Raw genomic sequence first — 20256 nt, forward strand, 5'->3', positions numbered from 1 at the left:
CTTCCACCTACCTAGAAGTCCACAATCCCATTAATATGAGCCAAACAAAACTCAATCTTCTCCAGGACTGTCCTTTTTAAAGGATAAAGAATTTTTTTAAAAAGGTCTCTGCTGTTCACCGTATAAAGGTACATGAAAGCTTCTTCACTGTGTACAGGAAACAGCCACAGGCTCTCTTTTGTGCAAGTGTTTGATTCCCAGATTTACTTTTCCTAATTTGAATTCCAGATCTGCATGGTGCTTCATTTTTCCTGTAGTAAAAACTAGTCCGTAGCTTTAACCACAGTGAAGAAAAAAGCATTAATACATCCATCTTGTATCCAGTTTATTAACTAAAATAGCAGTAAATACAGGTAAGAGTTCTCAAATCTGGCAATGCTAGAGCTGGCAAGATACAGCTACCTGACAGATCAACAGTCTATTGGTAGTTCTGGAATTCCATGTGTGCTGGAAAGCTGTAGGGTGTACATGAGTAGTATTCAAATTCAGCCTCATAGATATTGACAATACAGTTATATACACTACTCCTGATATGGAAGAGCAGCATCTGCATAGAAATAAATCAACACTGTGCCTGTCAACACCGAGAACTATATTCCAATATCTGTAGTCTTAAAAGACTTAAAAAAAGGAAACAATCTTTGGTCAACACTTATTAAGATGTGCTTTAGTTTTATTTTACAGCAGTAATGTTAAGATTATATAGCTTTTTAATGTTGTCTTATGGGGGTGGACATTTGAAAAATCAGTATTCTGCTGTGAATGATAAAGCAATCCACTAGTTTCCATGCAGGTAAAATTTCAGAGCAGAGGCAGGATTCAACACAGCAGCGTACAGACTGAATCCCAGCCGTCCTCTGGAATGCATAGGAGGCAGTAATTCATCTTCAGGTCACTCCTTTTCCTCTTCAGAATTTCTGTAAGGGCACAGCACTTCCAAACATGCTGGGCTAAGCCCTTATTTAGTTAAGTCTACAGTAAGAGCTCTGAATGTCAGTTGACAAGGTATTTAGACCCATCTGATGTTTAACATCCACATTTGAAAAGTGTAGCTAACATATTGCTTAGTGCTCTCTCAAGTGACATTTCAATACTATAGTGATGACTAGTTGTAAAGACATTGGTCCTTCGGAAAAACACTCTATGCAAGTTAGGAGCACAGGTCTTACGGGCAGGCTGACCTTTAAATCCAGGCAGACAGCCTAAAGAACTTGTACTCTTTACCAGTCCATATGCTTTTCAAGCTTCCACTCCCATCTAGAACTGGACAGGCACATCCACCTTACAGGTAAGGAAACTTTGTTACAGTCCACAAAATACTGCTCTGTGAAAGGGATCAGCCCAAGGTGTTATGCTGACCTCACACTGGCCTGATCCATAAAATTATTTCACTAAACAATGACCTTGCCAAACGAGTCCAATGCTCACTGACTGACTTTTCACTAACATTTCCGTTCCCACTCTCCTCAACCTTCTCTACTTTCTTTCACCACTCAAAATAAAAAAAAAAAGATACCAAAACAGGAGACAATAGCGCTTTGTTTATCTGCTTCCCTACTTCTGGTGCCTCTGCAAGGCAGCTTTGCAAGTAAGTACCTTTTGCAGGTCTGGTGCCTAAGCATTAAATTCATATGAATTTCAGCATGTGTTAGGCACCTGAGGCACATGAGGATCTGAACCATCCTTCCTTGAGTTAAATACAACTACATTATCACATAAAGCAGCAGTATTTCGCTTTTTTCAGTGCAAGTGTTCTTGCACAAATAAAAACTACTTCTCAGAAATCTTACTTCAGAATTTGATCAGCATGGCTGAGTTTATTGGAATTAACTGTTTATACTTCAGTTGCACCTTGAAGCTCTATCCAAGACCATGTTGGTGTTGAATAAATAAAGACTAAAACTCTCCTCTGAAGAACTTATGAGATAAAGGGTGAGAGGAGCATCTTAGAGTTTAAGTGACATAGCCCTAACACAGTAAATCTGTAGTAGAACTGGAAATAGAAGGTCAGGTCTTCTAGGGCTAGACCCTGTCCACTTGACCATACTGTCTCCTGCCTTTGGTTTCTACTGTCTTACTCCTCCAGACATTGACCTTTGGAGGAAGTTGACTGAATCCCAAGAGCTGCCTGTGCTTCATTATTTCAGCTTATTCCTACTTCAGGACTAACCCTCTTTTACACAGATTTCCTTCTCTTTCCAAACACATTGTTGATTAACTTGGCCATTGACTTTGATCCACTTGGTCGTCTCTTTTCCTTCAATTTGAAATTTGAGGTGATATTTCTCAGGACTTTCATGAACATTGCCACAACTTCCTGATAATGTTCTGCTGCAGACAGTTCGCAGAACTGGCACTTGTTATCCATTGCCAGCTTCTGTCCTTCATCCCAGCCAACTTCCCTCATGTGGCATAAATCCTGTTTATTACCAACCAAAAATACTGACGACTCGACCATTCTGCAATTAAAAAGGTTCCAATTAGAGAAAAGATATATTAAAATACTGTGCTCTATGATGTGCTACATACAGTGTGTATGAGAAGTATGTATGTTCAGGATAACAGGCATTGCAAAACACCCAAAAGAACAAACCAACACACTAACCTTGCCAGGTAGAGTTATAGTTTTCCATTTGCCATAGTCAAACGCCAAAGGATTTTCCAGGCAAGCTATTCTTTAAGTTTTCATTTGATTCCCCTACTCAGTGAATTAACGTATTTTTCATCCACTGCAGTTTTCATACTCTATGCTGCTGAGTATATTGTCAGCGCCTGGACTTCATGAGGAAGCAGGCTCATCATTATCTCCATTTGTAGATAAAAGAATAGAGCCAAGAGATGCATTAGTGCCAGTGGCATAATTCAGAAGAAAACAAGGAATCCTAATTCTAAGCTTTTTCTAAAGTTACTCCTACCAGAGAAACCTTAATTAAGAAAGGTCAGCAGTAAAACAAGACAGTTTTTTTTTTTTTATTTTACCCCACTTCTGATACAAGGAAAGGATTTCACTCATTTATTTAGAAAGCACCTCAGCTGACTAATGCAGGAATACGCACCACCATATGTACTCAGACTTGCAATTTTGGTCGTTCTTTTTGAAAGTAAGTAGTTTGGTTTTTTACCATATGGTCACCCATGTGCACAGATAATGTTGGAGTCACCACTAAGGCAGTTTAGGAGACATTCATGGTGTTAGATTAATTTATTGTGGGAAATGCTTTCTTCAGCCCCCACATTGGTGCACTTCCATTGGTAATAGAGTGAGGGAGTAAAAGCATAGACTATGTTAGCTTTTTACCCATGTAAATCACAGCAGACAGATTTATGGCAATTATTTAAATAGTGCTATAAGGAATAGAAACATAAATCATGATGTATTTGACTTTTGATAAAGCGAAATAGATTGCAATTTGCAACACAGTCCACCTTCAGGTACCGTATTGTTGGTATTTTGTTGTGTCACTAGGATGCTGCTGGATTTTAATTGCTATGAGGATTCCTAAGCTCAAAGAAATGTTCTCAGATTTTTTTGTATGTTTGCTGAGGGAAACAAAAATAATGCCACTTACTTTTTACAAGCTCCTATGTGTGACTCTCGGATCCTGTACAGCAATGCTTTTGCAAATGCAAATGATGCTCTGTCACTGATGTCATATACAATGATAAATCCATCAGCCCAGTGGAGCTCGTCTGTGAGGGAGAGCTTCCCCCGCTGTGGCTGAAAGAAGTTCAAATTCACATGCAAAAATAATGTTACTGTTGTCACTTCAGAGCATTTTCTTTGTCACTGTGAATATGAGAATGTTGTATCTTTTCTTGCAGAAGATATTAATAGCTCTAGGTGCTGGCATTGAATTCAGGTGAGTCCTGCTCCAGAAGACTAATAAATAACCATCACTACAGATGGCACTTTGGATCATCAACAAATTCATTATGAAACACTTACACTTTAAGCAGTAAAATTGCAAACCTGTACAGCCATGGCTTATGCTGACTATTCTGCAGAGTTACAGGAGAATGAAACGTACAAGAACAACCAGTATTTGTGCTGTTTCTGGTTATAGCTGTTTTGCTTGTTCCTAATATTCTGACTGCAGTGACCTTAATTTGTTAAAAATTTTGTTCCCGCTAATTTCTTACGTTCCTTTGCATTGTTCAAGTCTGAAAAGTATATACCCATAGGATAAATTTCTGCAGGGCTGGGGTGGGCGGGCAGAGAGAATCTCCTTTCAAGCTGCAGTTGACTTTAATAAAGCTGGTGGCAAAAGTCTCACAAGTGATAATGGGGCTGTACCAGTCCTTGAGTCCCTTCACCCCAAGAAAGTGTCACATTGATTTCTAGAAAGCAACTGCTGCAAACTGTCCCAATAAGCTAAAGAATGTAACTTCAAAACTACGTTAAATTAGCTTATCCCTGCAGATGATTTGGCAGCAGCTAGCAAGACCATGTGACACAAGATAGGTAAAACATCCAAGATAAGATAGGAAAACCTCTTGGGTAATAATTTGAGGACTGTTTAAGTTGTTCCCTCACTAGTTTTCTATTTTGCTCCTTGCAATGTATCGCCTCTACCATCATCCCTCCCTGGTTGCCTTGATAAGCTCAGCATCATAACCAGCTGTACCAGAAGTCTGTAACTTCCCATGAGGGATGGTAACTGAATGCTGGCAGTGAAAGGCGATGCATGAGAAAGCAAAGATGAAACAGGTTTCCAGAACTATTTGAATACTTCAGTATCTTTTACAATGGGTTTTAATATTGTGGTGACCGTGCAGCAGGTTTAAGGGCAGGAAAGGCAACTTGTGCGTGTCACAGCTGTTCCCCAGATGGATCATAGAATATCTCAAGTTGGAAGGGACCCATAAGGATCATTGAATCCAAATCCTTGCTCCTCACAGAACTACCTAAAACTAAATCATATGACTAAAAGCATCATCCAGATGCTCCTTGAACTCTGACAGGCTTGGTGCCGTGACCACTTCCCTGGGGAGCCTGTTCCAGTGACCAGCCACCCTCTCAGTGAAGAGCCTTTTCCTAACCTCCAGGCTGAACTTCCCCTGATGTAGCATCATTAAATTTCCTCCTGTCCTATCGCTGGTCACCGAAGAGATCAGCACCTCTCTTTCTGCTGCCCTGCCTTGAGGAAGTTGTAGACTGCAATGAGGTCACTCAGCCTTCTCCAAGCTGAACAAGCCAAGTGACCTCAGCCACTCCTCATAAATAACTCTTGCCCTCAAGGCCTTTCACCATCTTGGTCCCCTTCCTCTGGACACACTCTGATAGTTTGACATCCTTCTTATATTGAGGCACCCAAAACCCCATACAGTACTCAAGGTAGGGCCACAGCAGTGCAGTGTAGAGTAGAACAACCACTGCCCTAAACTGGCTAGCTAGGCTGTGTTTGATACACCCCAGGACACTGTTAGCCCTTTTGGTTGCCACAGCACACTGTTGACTCATACTCAACTTGCCATCAACCCAAACCCCCAGATCTCTCTCTGTAGAGCTGCTCACCAGCCTTTCACCTCCGATTTGTTCTTATAATCAGGATTACACCATCCCAGGTGGGGAATCCAGCACTTGCTCAAGGGAATTCACAGCAACTCCTAGTTTGGTATAATTGGCAAACTTATTTAACATACATTCGATTCCTGCATCCAGATCGTTTATAAAATCATTAACAAGCACTGGCCCTAAAATTGAGCCCTGGGGAACCCCAGGTGGTGGCCAGCCACCAGCCTGATATAACCCCATTCACTATAACTCTTTGAGCCTGACCCATCAGCCAACTTTTCACACAATGTATTATGGACTTGTCTAGCTGTGTGCTGGACATTTTGACCAGAAGGATGCTGTGAGAGACAGTATTAAAAGCTTTGCTAAAATCCAAAAACCACACATCTGCTGGCTTCCCTAGGTCAACTAGATGGGTGCCCCCATCATAAATGGGACATTAAACAGGATTATCACCTTATGAACCCATGATGAAGAGACAGTGACCTTTGCAGAACAGGGATCCAGCTACTAGACGGAAGTCTGAGAGCAGCAAGATTTCAGGAAGCAGAAACAAAAATGGGGACTCTTCCTTCCCTAGTTTTGCCTCCTCTCAGAACCCGCTTTTCTTCCCCAGCTCCCATGGGATACAGGGCCTCCATTCTCCATCTACACCTTTCTGGAATCCCCAGCTCTATCACACAAAAAGCAATACCACCACTACTCTCTGCAGGCACTAAAGAGAACTCAGGAAGAGAGCAGCAGAAGGCAGCAAGCAGCTCAAGTTAAGGCCTTGTTCTAAGGAAGAACTGGGACAAAAATGCTCCATGAAGGCTGCCAAGAGGAGTTGCCCTTAACACAGCTCTCTCTGGTGTCCTTAAAAGCAAAATGGAGCCCAAACTGTAGCAACCAAAGTCTCTACCCATAAATGCTGTCTAATCTGCTTTACCTTAGATAGCTGCTACTCCCTGTGTTTCAAGTATCTTAATAAAGATTTGTTCATGTGCCACAGGATTTAATATGACAGTAAGTGGAAGCTGTAGGTGGGCTTAGGAAAGAGGTATGTAGAAACAGATCCAAAGATCAGTAGCTTCTAACAGATTGTATGGCAAGAGAGGACTCCATAGTGTAACATGGCACAGTGGCTATTTCAGGATTCCCATTTCCCTGGAACAAACAACGCTGTTGCTTGTCTCTAGGAGGGCTGATTTGTTTGGTCATTCATTTTATGTGCTCACCGGCTTAAGTTTTGAAGCCCTTGAATTTAAGCCTGAGTCAGACTTTCAGCTCTTTGGCTTTAGCATTCACTATCCTAGTTGGTAAGAGGCATAATCACTGCCCAAAAAGGAACCTTGTGAGCTAATGCTATTAGTCAGACCTACTTAGGTCTGCATGTGTTAAACAGTACCAAAGTTTCTCTATTCCTGTATTAAAGGGAAAGAAATTAATATAAAAAGCCTTATTACAAAGTGGTTTATTGTGATCAAAGTTCAGCTGTCAACACATACAAGTCTGCATTATGGCTTGGATCTGTTCTGTGAATCCAAGTCTTGCTTCCAGGCCTATCTACTTTGGCCATTTCTGCAGACATTTAATAAACTGCTTGCTTTATAAACTAAATTTCATCTATTTCAGGCATTTGAGAAAACTGCATATAATCCTATAGCTTATATCTATATTTACCTATATAATACAGAAGTGGGAAAAGTTATTTCTGTTACTAATATTCAAAAAATGCAAAAGCTTTTGCAGAAAATTTAAGCAATGAAGGCATTCTTCCATGAAATGGGAAACTACTCGGAAGTTCTGAGCCACAGCAACTATGAAGTGTCAGTCTTTTCAAAAAAAAACCAGCAAGCACAGATTCTAAGAGACAGAAAGGCTGTAACCCACTGACTCTACCATTACACAGGTAGAATGGGGAATAGCATTTCTTTGCCCCCTAAAATTCTTACCTGTGAGCAAGGGTCATAAATTTCCAAGTGTATCTGTCTCCCATCCAGGCATAAGTGTTTAGTGTAGATACATTCTAAAAGATAAATGGTGTTCAATGAAAACCTGCATTAAAGTGACTGGAGACAGTCATCAAAAGAAAAGGTAGCAAAAGTGTAATGAGGGCATAAATAAGTGCTGTAGTCTCTGGAACTGAGCATCTTCAGTTCAGCCCCGTGTTCACCTTAGGCATTCTTCATGCTTGTCTTAAGAGTTCATCTGATGATGAACTACCAGTGTCAAGCATCCCAGGGTATCAAATCTGCAGGCCCTTGGTGGTTCCCATAATTAAACTTTTAATTATTACTTTGACTCCACTAAAAGTGTTCTAGGACGATCTCATATTTTATCACTCTTATTCCCACTTTTCTCCTCCTTCCTCCTGTTTAGAAATAGAGCTAAATTTATATTCCAAACATTTGTTTAAAAATGAAAACATTTTGGGAGTTTGACATACCTTTTCTGATACTTGCAGTATCAAAGGGTCAGAACAAGGAAAGCTGTTTTTAGTAGTAAGGTGGCTTAGAACACACATGGAGCGCAGAAAGTACTATATAGTTTATCCAAGTCCAAGCAGTCACATGTAAGTTATCTGTGACACAAACTGTCTTTTCAGTCTGTGTTTGTATTGTAACAACATCGGTAGAACATTTATGTACAACTATAACTCTACTTGCAGAATAAGTTCATCTGGATACATTCAATGCAATTCAGCTTAGTACAGTTTTTTATGGGTTATTGAACACTACTTTGATTTTTGTAAGAGGCTTTTGGAAAAAGCAGGGAAAGTGAGATAGATAGTAATCTCCTCTCCTTATTAAATTCTGAGACTTCTCATGCCCCATCAGCTGGAGTGGCACACTTCCAAAGGCGTTTGCATATCAGTTAAATAGTGCTTCTACCCAGGATGTGAAAGTTCAAGTCTTGCTTTGCCATCTTTCAAGATCTTAGAAGTGTCTTAAGGATCAGCATATCTGTTCTGGCATGAATGAGAAATTCTATCCTCAGCACGGTGAGGCTTTCCACAAAGACATCAAACCAGTGCACTCCTGCAAAAGCAGGGGGCTTTGCATTATGCTTTGATTAATCGGTAGCACCTGATAAAGAATCTATTCCACCTCTCCTCGAAGGCTGAGGAGGAGATATTCAACAGAACAAGTGTTGGGGTTTGGTTTGGTTTTTTTTATTTGTTCAGTCTATTTTATCTCCTGCCTGATTGAGCTTACTATAATCTACCCGCGCTCCGCAGACGCGGCCCGGTTATCTTTTCTTCTTAAGTCCCTTCACAGCTGCTTTGCGACGAGCACTTCGCCAGCCCCCGCGCCCGGCTGCGCGACTGGAGGTTTAAGCGATCTCTCCGCAGATACCTGGATTGCCTTTTCCCGCCTTCAGAGCTTATGCTTCATCAGGAACTCTCTACGATAAGCGAGCGAAAACTCAAACCTTGCCGAAAAGTTCTGCGAAATTGAGTTTCTACCCGATTTCTTGTTCCAACAAGCGTTTGAAGCGTCCCACCCTGTGTCCCCCGGGGAAGCCGCGCCGCGCAGCCCCGAGTGGGGGTCCCCACGCGGCGTGTGCCCCCCACCCCAACCCCGCGGCGGGGGGGGGTCCGGGCCCGTTCCCGCCGCCCCCTTGCCCGCCCCGCGGCGCGGCGCTCACCGGCGTTGGACGCGTACTCTCCGATGAACCGCCTGGTCAGGAACCGCACCGCCAGCGCTGCGGGAGGCAAGCAGACGCCAGGTTTAGCGGGGTCCCGCAGGCCGCCCTGCGTCCGTCCGTGTCCCCCCCACCCCAAAACCTGAAGTAAAGTCGGGTTGGGGGTCACCGAGGCCGGCCGCCGCCGCCGCCACCCCCCCACCTTACCCGACTTGCCAGCTCCGCTGCCGCCCAGCACGGCCAGCTTTACCTCGGTCATACCGCCGCCAGGCCGCGCCCCGCCGTCTCCATTTCTTTATAGCCGCCGGGGCCGGGCGCGGCCCCTCCGGCGACACCGCCCAGCAGCCCGCCTCCTCCCTGCTCCCCGCGGCGGCTGTCCCCGCCCCGCCGGCGGGGCCGGTAGGTTTCATCTTCTATGACAGGAGTCCCCCTCCTCGTCCCCTCCGTCCCCACACCTCGTCCCACACGGCGCAAACTTTCCCCAGGCGGCCTTCCCGCTTCCCGGCCCGGCCTGGCCTCTACTCCCCGGCGGGCGGCCCCTCGCCGCCGCCGCCTCCTCTCGCCCCCAGCGCCGCGCCCCGCCGTTCGCAAAGCGGTTAGAAACTAGGGGGAAAAAGGGAAAAGAAGGGAAAAAAGGGAAAAGAAGGGAAAAAAACAAAGGGGAAGGGGAGAAGGAAAAGACATTCTCCAGCGGGGGGGGGTGGGGGGGGGCGGCGGGTGTGGGTGTGTGTGATTGTTTATTTTTGCTGTAAGTTTGTTTATTTCCTTTTGTAACAGGAATGTGAAAGTGAAGAAAATAAAGTGATTCTTTTTTGTTTTTATTGTAAATATTTCTGAGGTAACTTGCTAAAAAATTCGTGTTTTGTGCTTCTCTGGTGTTCTCTGCCCCAGGTTTCAAACTAAACCTCTGGTCTTGCAAAAAGTTAGGTGGGCGCTCCTTTTTATGCGTGGGAATGTTTTTAATGAATTTTAATTTAAAGTTATGTGGTGAACAGTGCTTACCTGAGTCTTACAACACTTCTCTGAAGCAGGAAATAGGACCGATGTGGAAGGTGAGGCACAAGGAGATAAACCTGCAGAAGAGGCACCCTGCGACTGCTGCACATCCGATTTCGTTGTGAGGCTCCTCAAGTGCACTCTAATAGTTTAACTCTGAAAGCGCATCAAATACTCGGGTGCATTTAGCTAATCCACTGGTGAACAGGAGACTGCTCTAGCATCCAGGTTACACTTGTATACTTACTCTGTTTGTATTTATTGTATTTGGTTTATATAACTTGAATGTATTTATATATTCTGATATTTTTACTCTCTTCTGATGGAACTGTTGTGGTTGTATAAATGCTTCAATAAAGCACTGCTTCACTATGCTTACTAGTGGGTATTACAGATACAACAGATTTACATGAGCTCAAAAAAAAAGAGGCAGACAAGATATTTGAACGTATATTACAGCTGAATGAAGTGGTTAGTGGAGGAAAAGAAGAATAAATATGCCGACACAATTTGGTTCCAAAGTCCCAGACTTTCAAGTTGCTAATGGCTGGCAGCTTGTTCAAAATTAAATGCTGCAGTGCTGAATGTTGTACTTGGGATGTAAATTGTCCAAACTCTTCATACTCTTGGCAAAGTTAGAAACAGAAACCAGCTCTCCTGTTCCCATTACTGGGACTTAACTACATAAACACTTCTCTCCCCTAAACAGCAGATGTGATAGCCAAATTAGGATGTTGCCCATGTTAAGGAATATACTTGCGTGGGACTTTTATTTCTTTTAGTAATACAAAGAAGTTTCTTAAGAAGACTGAGACAGTTGTGTATATTCCGTATGCACATTCCTTAAAGTATTAGAGAAACTAAGTTTTAACTGAAGATTAAACAACGTGGACATTTCTTTTCTGAAAGACTGTGTTTCTCTATCTCTTCCCAGAACTAAATGGAATCGAGTAAACTTATAATGGAAGGAATTCCTGAATATCCACTCTAATCTTATTCCTAAACTTTTCTATCAATTTTCTATTACTGCTGCATTTGCGTTTTACAACTATATATACAGGGATATTTTTTAATTCCTTCACAAAGGGAGGGCAAATCTCAAATTTCTTTTACATGAACACCCACACAAAACTCAACTGCAAAAATTGCTCACCCATCTAAACAATGCCTTTTTCAACATTTCAAATTGCAACAAACACTTTCATTGATCAGCTTATTGAAACGCTTTGAATAACATTAAGCTTGAAGGAAGGTATCATCTGTTAGAAGAAATGTTGCAAAGTGAATGTACATTATTAACTATTTGCCTAGATTTGGCCTTTTATATAAAAGCACGTGGCTGTGGTTGAACAGTGTGGCAGATGCAGTAAGATGCCTCTTGAAATTGCCTCAGTTGTTTACTTTCTTTCCGTGTGAATGTCCTTACCTGCAACTTGTACATTCGTCTGTTTCAATTCCTTCCAGTAATAAATCTGTGCTGACCATCCCTCTGTACTGGAATAATTTTGATTTCATTACCCATAGATGTAAATTTCTGTACTAGGGTAGATGTGCATAGAAAACAGTTCACTTCTGTAGTGAGCAGAAGCTTATGTGTTAGTTTCAGGTCTGGTGGTCAAAAATGAATCAACTATGCGCTGCTCAAGTCAGAAGTGAGTAAACTTTCTCTACATCTGTAAAGCTCTGCTATGAAAATAGTAGGCTTCCAACAGGTATATTGGAAATACATTATTAACCAGATAAATGACTTCTGCAGTGAACATGATGGAGGATTGATTTTGAACTGTTTAAGCTAAAAGTTTTCACAAGTCTGCAGATCACTGGTCAGGTGAGGTCACTTTGCATTTCATTCCCAGTTCTGTAGATTAGGACTTCTATGGCTTGATGCCAGACCTCTGGGAGGCAAAACTGCTTGTGGAGAAAATTAGCATCAGAAAAACATTTACTTTCTTCTTTAGCTTTTTTCATGCAGCTTAGCTGCTGGAAATAAGCTGATATTGGGACTATATGATGATCTGTTCTCTGTGTACAACCATAATACTTCGACCCAAAAAGCACAGTTAGAAAACACAGGCTGAAGGAGGTGCCAGCTGTCTGCTCTGTAATGTACAGGATTCCTAAAGCTTGCTGAGGTTTGCATCCTTTCAGAATTAGTCCCCTTCTGGCTCATGGATTAATGTTTTCCAGAGAAGATCTGTCTTTTAAAGCCCGCTTTCCACCAAGTCTTCAGCTAGAACGCTTTAAATTTTACATCTGCTACTCTGACTGCTTCCATAGCATGTGAACTGGCCAACTATCCCGGTGGGATACTCAAAGGTATTTATTCATGACACAAGACATGATACAGCATAATCCCAGTTACTTTGTGTTCTCATTGCATGGTGTAGTGGAAAAGGTGAAAACCACCATTTTCCCCTTAAAAATGGTGAACTGCTCTTGGAGGCAATTTATTATATTCAGTGATTGAAATGTCGTCTTTCTCACCATGAGAAAATGGGGTTTTAGCAGAAATTACAAACTTTCTCTCTGATAAAGTACTTTAGTACTCAAGAAAAGTTACATTGTATGTGAAAAACAAAACTTTGTAGCTGCTCACACATTTCTGGAAGACTTTGAAAGAGTGTATCACCCACGGTATCATGAAGGATTTTGCAGTCTCGTGATATACCTCCTAGCTGCTAACCCCTGGGGGTAAGGACAGCGTGACAGGGTTAGTTCTGTTACGGCTGCCATTACCTTATGCCCAGCCACGGAAGTGCATGCAGATGGTCAAACACTTATAGGACACTGCTCCCAAAGAAAGTTTGGACACCACACAGTCTAGCGAGAATAGTTTATAGTCAGTGTTGTGGGACTGAAATCTGAGGCATCTAGACCTAAACGCTTATAGCATGTATAATCTAATTTTGATAAACATACAGATCTTTTCTTCATAGCATGAAAAATATGCTCAGAATCTTTAAAGAAAAAGGATTGCGTGATTCTTGGGTGAACAGTGTAATTTGGGTTTTGGAAGTCCCACACCAACATTACATTACTGCAAGATAAGCTGTCCAGCTGATTTTCAGTTTCTTACTTTAAGTAATTAAGTACATAAACCATGTATGCGTTTAACATCTCTTCCACACACAGTTTCGGACACAGATTGTCTTTTGAATGTGTAACTATGAAGGGACTACCATATGATAAAGGCCTCTACATTTCACTGTAATGCAAATATTAAAGCATAAAAATAGTCTCATCATATGGCTTGGACTGCCATATGGAAGCTTTAAAAAAATCTTTCTCGAATAATTAAGGTGTTAATGACAAGAGGCAAGAGATTTTATATGTAAATATAATTGTTGTAAATTCTAATTTTAGGCAGAATTCTGCTCTGCTTGCATCTTATATAAGAGTCTTTTCCTGGAAAACAGAAATCTTTTTATGTGTAGTTAAACATTTAACTTAATTCAAGTTCAGCAAAATCTGAGTTGCAAGGCTAAATGCTTGCAGAGGGTGCATATACTCAAATCCCAATATAAAGTTTACACTTTTCTATTTTTAGTGCCTAGAGGAATGTTATCTCAAATTATGCAGATCTGTTTGTAACAAAAATACAAAACACATCTTTAACTATGGTCTGCACTAGAATTTAATTTCTGTCATTTACATTATCAAGGTAAACACAGAGGAAGTTATTAATAGTCTCAGAAGAAGTAAAAAATTTTGAAATCTGTTTCTGTAACGGAATTGGCCAGAAAGCAATATTGCTTTTTTAAATAATTAAAAGTGTTGAAGTCTTTCCTCCCTCTTTTGGCATTGGGAGAAAAATAGTTACTTTCCAGATAACCTTTGCGAGAGTTCTAAAATAAGACAGGGAGTAACTTCCTAGAATAATGAAATAATCTTGTCATTGGAGGGTATTTGTTTACCATTTAAAAAACCTGAGGTCAGATCCCTGTCCTGAATCAGAATCACAGAATCACAGAATGGTAGGGGTTGGAAGGGACCTCTGGAGATCATCTTGTCCAACCCTCCCTGCTTGAGAAGGGACACCTGGAGCAGGGGGCACAGGAACGTGTCTAGGCAGGTTTTGAATGTCTCCAGGGTTTGAATGTCTCCAGGGAAGGAGACTCCACAGCCTCCCTGGGCAGCCTGTGCCGCTGCTCTGGCACCCTCACAGGAAAGAAGTTTTTTCTCATATTGAGGTAGAAATTCCTGTGTTCCAATGTGTGCCCATTGCCCCTTGTCCTGTCGTTGGGCACTATTAAAAAGAGCCTATTCCCATCCTCCTGACACCCACCCTTTAGATATTTATAGGTATTTATGAAATCCCCCCTCAGTCTTGTGTTCTCTAGGCTAAACCAACCCAAGTCTCTCAGCCTTTCCTCATAAAGGAGATGCTCCGGTCCCCTGATCATCTTGGTAGCTCTCGGCTGGACTTGCTCAAGCAGTTCTATAGGGGGCCCACAACTGAACCCAGTACTCCAAATGTGGTCTCACTAGAGCAGAGTAGAGGCCACACTCCTTTCAATGCAGGCCAGGATACCATTGACCTTCTTGGCCACAAGGGCAAATTGCTGGCTCATGGTCGACTTGTCCACCAGCACTCCCAGGTCCTTCTCAACAGAGATGCTTTCCAGTAGGTCAGCCCCCAGCCTGTACTGAGGTTGTTCCTCCCCAGGGGCAGGACCTGGCACTTGCTCGTGTTGAATTTCATCAGGTTCCCTTCGGCCCAGCTCTCCAGCCTGTCCAGGTCTCATTGGATGGCAGCACAGCCTTCTGGTATATCAGCCACTCCTCACAGCTTGGTATAATCAGCAAACTTGCTGAGGTTACACTCTATCCCATCATCCAGGTCATTGATGAATATGTTGAACAGGACTGGACCCAGCACAGACCCCTGGGGAACACCACTAGTGACAGGCCTCCATCAGACTCTGCTCCATTGATCACAACCCTCTGAGCTCTGTTGTTGAGCCAACAAATCCAGAACAAGGATTCAGAATTCTATCTCCTACATCCCAGGTGATTACAATGCTCTTAGGGGACGAAAACAGCTTTTTTCTCTGTCACTGATCTATTTATACATGAAGTTTAAAAAAACCACAAAGCTATAGTAGAAAATATTGTAAGGAGCCCTCACATTCCAGGCAAGAATAACCTTTACCCCCAGGTTATTGGGTGCATTGATTTTTTTTCCCCTCATCCAAATTTCCATCTCTGATTTGAGAATAATTTTGACCAAGGGAAATTGTTCTTTTTAAACCATTTTTTGGTTCTTAATGCTCCTGACTGAGCTCCTAAAATAGTTGCCATTGATTGTGCTTACGGACTATAGTGTAAGAGAAGCATTGAAGTTTTGCTGTTTGTATGGAGAAACTGTGGAGTAATATGCATCAATGGAAACACTTCATTCAAATTCTCATTCACAGTCAAAATTACAGAAAATGTGTTTTGGTTTTCTTAGCGAGTCTGAACATAAGGGTCAGAAAGCTTAGTAAAAAAACCTCAGGGTGATCACTGTTGATTTTCAAAGGGCAATTCCACTAACAGACATTGGACTGTTCTGGCTAGAATAACATACAAGGTTAGCATCATGTACCTTTGTGATTTCTGTTGATGTGCCTGTTTGGATGTTCACATGTAAACCAATGTCACACACAAAAAAAATTAGTGAGCTGTCAAAAACATCACACACAGAAAAATACACAGTGAAAAAGTACTTATACCATTTCCATCACTGTAGGAAAAAAAGATCATGAATTTGCATCCTAGGAGCAATTAAGAACTGACTACTTTCAAGAAAGAAAGAAAAAAATAGTCACTGCTTCTTTTAATTAATGTCTTTTTTGTTAATTCCTTAGGAAAAAAGGTATGGGTTTTTGTGATGTGAAGAGGATTTAGCATATTAGAAAAGCAATCCAACCTGTATTTACATTACTTTTCCCACAATCTAGAAACAAGCATCCCATACACAAAAATGGCAGAAACTGCAACTGATATATTTTCCCTAAAATATATGAACGAAACAGGGCCCTGGAAACAGATGATACGAGCACAGCATTAGGTTACAAGTTTTTACTGACAATGAAGTAGGAAAAACTGACTGTAATGAACTTTGAAATTGATTTGAGAGCCAGTCGCTATTAAAGCTGAGGGCTGGAAATGACACCTAACCTATTTCTGCTGTGACAGCAAATGATTTTTAGTGGTCATTGATGTTTGTTCCGTCTACATCGTGATGAAAGTCCTACTGAGAGTTCTCAAATAAGTTACAGGGAGATAAACTAGTGTTTGAATTTGCAGCATTTTAATCGTTCTGCAATAAAATGCCGATACATACGTTCTTATCTCAAGTAAATGTGTGAGATATCTTTATCTGTAATGGAAGTGAGGTCTTTCTGCATGGTACTTAAGATGTTAGCCTTACCCTCTGCTTAAGGCCCCTCAAGTTTAATGTCAGCTCTGTCAATAATCAGGAGAGGCTTGAGGTTGCTTCCATCGTTTTAGAGATGAAGGAAGACTCTGGCTGAGCATGTTCCTTGTCATCTGCAGTTCTCCCAACTCTAAAAATCACATATCCTGCATTTTTTGATTGTAGATACAGTCTGCAAAATATTAGTTTGAACAGTATAACAGTATATACGAGGCAGAGGATGGATTTCTTTTCTCTGGTGAGGCTTATCTGTCTATAAATCCATGACTTGAATCATTTGGGGATGTGAGGAGGAACACAGTTTCTTTTTAAAGGTTTTATGTATTCTAATTATATATTTAATATACATTTATTCAATAATTAATATATTTAATGTTTGCCTGTGTTACATGTGTTACAAGCTTTGTCTGTGAGTTATATGGCACCTCATACTAGTAACTTTTAGATGAGATTTTTGTTAGATCACAACAGAAGTAAACAATTACTAAACTCCTAATATCTGCTAGATAAGTACTGTGAAGTTCAGAGTGCTTTCAATCTGAAGTTATGTCCAGCACATGTTAGAGGAATGAAATAGAAAATTAAAATAGTCAACATTTATTCCTACCTTCTTGTTCTAAAGGAGATGTTCAGTCTCCAAATACAATGTGCTAAATGTATCAGAATCTAAACATTGGAAGAGACTATAGAGCTGTTTCTGTCTGTGGTTGCCATGGTTTGGATTCAGGAAAACACTCAAGATTCAATGTTCATCGTAAGCTGGTAGAAGATAATTTGCATTCAACTCCCCCTTTTTCCTTCCTGTGGGTTCTTGTGACTTCAGTAGCATTAAATCTTATGTTTTTGCGGCCCCTTGATTGAACAGATCAGCTTGCTGATCTGATATAAAAATAAATTTCAAAAAATGTTATTGCATTTGGTTTTATCTTGGATCAATTAAATGACCTGACTTACTTAACACTGGATCACAAACAGTGGTATAAAGAAGGATGTGGCAATATGTAGCTATGAGCAAGAGGGAGAGCATGCCTGCAACTTTCAGAAGCAGCCTGCAGTTGAAACATCTTGAACAACATTGGACAAATATTAGCTAAATAAGTCCATGGGGCCAGATGGTCTGCATCCCAGGATGCAAAGTGCTCTCTGTCTTCTTTGAAAGATCATGGAGATTGGGAAGTCTTTGATGACTGGAGAAAGGTAAATCTTGCACCCATCTTCAACAAGAACAGTTGGAAGTTGTTTCTACGCACACGAAAGAGAGGAAGGCAACTGGGAACAGTCAGCATGGATAACAAAAGTACCATTTACCAAAGGTAATTCACATCTGACCAGCCTGACAGCCTTCTATTATAAAATACCTAGTCATGCGAATAACAGGAGAGCAGTTGATGTTATTGCCTCAACTCTAGCAAGGTGTCCCGTGCTGTTTCCCCACAGTATTCTTCCCTCCATGCTGGGACATGATGTGGTTGAGTGGGCAACCAAATGGGTAGAAAACAGGTTAGATGGTGGGGCTCAGAAGGTAGTGGTTAATTGGTCATGATCTACCTGGAGGCCAGTAACAAGTGGAGTCCCACAGGGGGCTGAGCTGAGACCTGCAGGAGGTGACAGCTTGCACTCTTGTATAATTTTCAGACGATGCTAAATTAGATGTACCACTTCATATGTTCAAGTGCAGAGCTGCCATTAAGGAGGACCCAGGCAGGATGGAAGAATGGGCTGATAAGAACATCCTGAAATTTAGCAGGGCTGAATACAGCACCCTGCCCTGGGGAGGACGAGCCCCAGCAGCCACCCAGGCTGGGGCCTGCTTGCCTGGGGAGCAGCTCTGCCGAAAGGGGCTGGGTGGGCAGCGAGCTGGGCACGAGCCAGCAGTGCCCCGGCAGCAGAGACGGACAGCGGCCTCCCGGGCCGTACCAATGGGGACCGGGCCAGTAGCTCGCAGGTAGGGAAGGCTTACCTCCTCTGCTCAGCATTCTTTAGACCACGCCCAGAAAACTGCATTTGTTTTTGCTTCCCTCTCCCCATGCAAGAATACTGACTAACTGGAACAAGTTCAGCAGAAGACCACCAACATGGAAAGGGACCTGGAGCACTTGCCCTGTGAGGAGAGGGATCTAACAGCCCCCCAGGGGGTATGAGAAGCTTATCAAGAAGTTGAAGACAGGCTTTTCATAGTGGTGCATGATGGGAGGACAAGAAACAGCAGACTCAAACTGAAAAAGGAGAGTTTTAGATTGGATATAAGGAAAATCTTTTCTGCCGTGAGGACAGTCAGGCAGTGTAACAGATTGCCCATCTTCATAGGCAAGCTGATGAAGTAAGGGCTAGATAAATGGCCAGTGAGGTGGACTGATAACTGGCTGAAATCCTGAGCTCAAACTGTTGCGATCAGTGTCATGAAGTCCAGCAGAAGTCCAGTCACTAATGGTATATGTCAGTGGTCAATAATGAGACTGATATTGTTTAATATCTTCATTAACAACCTGGATGATGGGACAGAGTATCTTGCTGTACCATCAGCAAGTTTGCAGGTGGTACAAAACTGGTACAAGCGGTTGGTACTCTACTCAGTTGTGCTGCTATTCAGAGGGGCCTGGAGAGGCTGGAGAAACAGGCTAGCAGTAATCTCATGAAGTTCAGCAAAGGGACAAGCTAAGTCCTGCTCCTGGAGGGAAATACCCCCATGCACCAGTAGAGACTGGCAGCTGACCGCCTGCAAAGCCACTTTACAGGAAAGGTCCTGGGGTACTCGTGGATGACAAGTTGGATGTGAACCAGCAGTATGTCCTTGCAGCAAAGAAAGCCAACAGCATCCTGGGCTGCGTTAGGAAGAGATCTTGTCCTCACCTGATGGGAGGATGTAAAGAAGATGGAACCAGATTATTCTAGTGGCACACAGTGACAGGAAAAGAGGCAACAGGCACAAACTGAAATACAGGAAATTCAATTTAAACATAAGAAAAAAATTTTTTACTATGAGAGAGATTGAATACTGGAACAGGTTGCCCAGAAAGGCTGCAGAGTCTCCATCGCTGAAGATATTAAAACTCACCTGGACAGAGTCCTGAGCAACGTGCTTTAGCTGACGCTGCTTTGAGCAGGGGAGTTGGACTAGGCAATCTCCAAAGGTTCTTTCCAACTATACCTAGGAATTTCTGGGAACTATCCGTTTCTTCAGAGATTCTGTAATTCTAAAAGTTTGCTTTTGAAAAAGTATTTTGATAGACAAAAGGCAACAAATACAAATAAAGTGCTCTGTTACTTCTGGTACCCGAACTCAGTTGACCTCATTACATTTAAATTTGAGACTGTTTTTAGACATTTATTTTTGTAATGTAATGCTATGTCTGTGTACGGAACTGTATCATGTAATAAGAGAACTTCCTCTCCTTTAAATCTAAACTGTAGAAAAAATCATCACGAAATAGACCACAGGGTGGCTAGTTTCACACCGTTTTTTCATGCTTTATCATGGTACATGAAGTTCTAAAACTACAAGACTGTCCAAAGGCAAATGATAATATTTGCATTAGTACAGTATCTAGTTTTGTAGAAACATTTTTTATTTGATGGTGAACTTAGTTGAATGTCCTTTTAAGTTCATTTCCATTGCAATTATGATCAAGCCACAAAAACCATCTTTGAAAGACCTTTAAAGTTCCTTAAAGTACTGTTATTGAAAGGTGTCATTCAT

The 20256-nt window shown here is 41.8% G+C and overlaps 1 protein-coding gene and 1 long non-coding RNA gene across 3 annotated transcripts; one reads left to right on the forward strand and one right to left on the reverse strand.

The window, feature by feature from the left end:
- Positions 1 to 304: 304 nt before the first annotated feature.
- Positions 305 to 9610, reverse strand: RERGL (RERG like). Of its 2 annotated transcripts, none has more exons than XM_064459381.1 (5): positions 9393 to 9610; positions 9146 to 9202; positions 7450 to 7523; positions 3570 to 3718; positions 305 to 2459 (listed from the first exon to the last, which is right to left on the reverse strand). In XM_064459381.1, the coding sequence occupies exons 1-5, from the start codon at positions 9550 to 9552 to the stop codon at positions 2177 to 2179; spliced, it is 723 nt and encodes a 240-aa protein (XP_064315451.1). In that variant the 5' UTR covers positions 9553 to 9610; the 3' UTR covers positions 305 to 2176. The 2 variants fall into 2 exon arrangements, with proteins under 2 accessions (XP_064315451.1, XP_064315461.1); XM_064459391.1 differs by having other exon boundaries at positions 9350 to 9430.
- On the forward strand, positions 9358 to 11628 carry LOC135314769 (uncharacterized). The gene is made up of 2 exons (XR_010374254.1): positions 9358 to 9737; positions 10174 to 11628. It is a non-coding gene; the product is annotated as an uncharacterized LOC135314769 (long non-coding RNA).
- Positions 11629 to 20256: the final 8628 nt, after the last annotated feature.

The sequence above is a fragment of the Phalacrocorax carbo genome, chromosome 1 (assembly GCF_963921805.1).
Source record: "Phalacrocorax carbo chromosome 1, bPhaCar2.1, whole genome shotgun sequence".
NCBI classification, from domain to species: domain Eukaryota; kingdom Metazoa; phylum Chordata; class Aves; order Suliformes; family Phalacrocoracidae; genus Phalacrocorax; species Phalacrocorax carbo.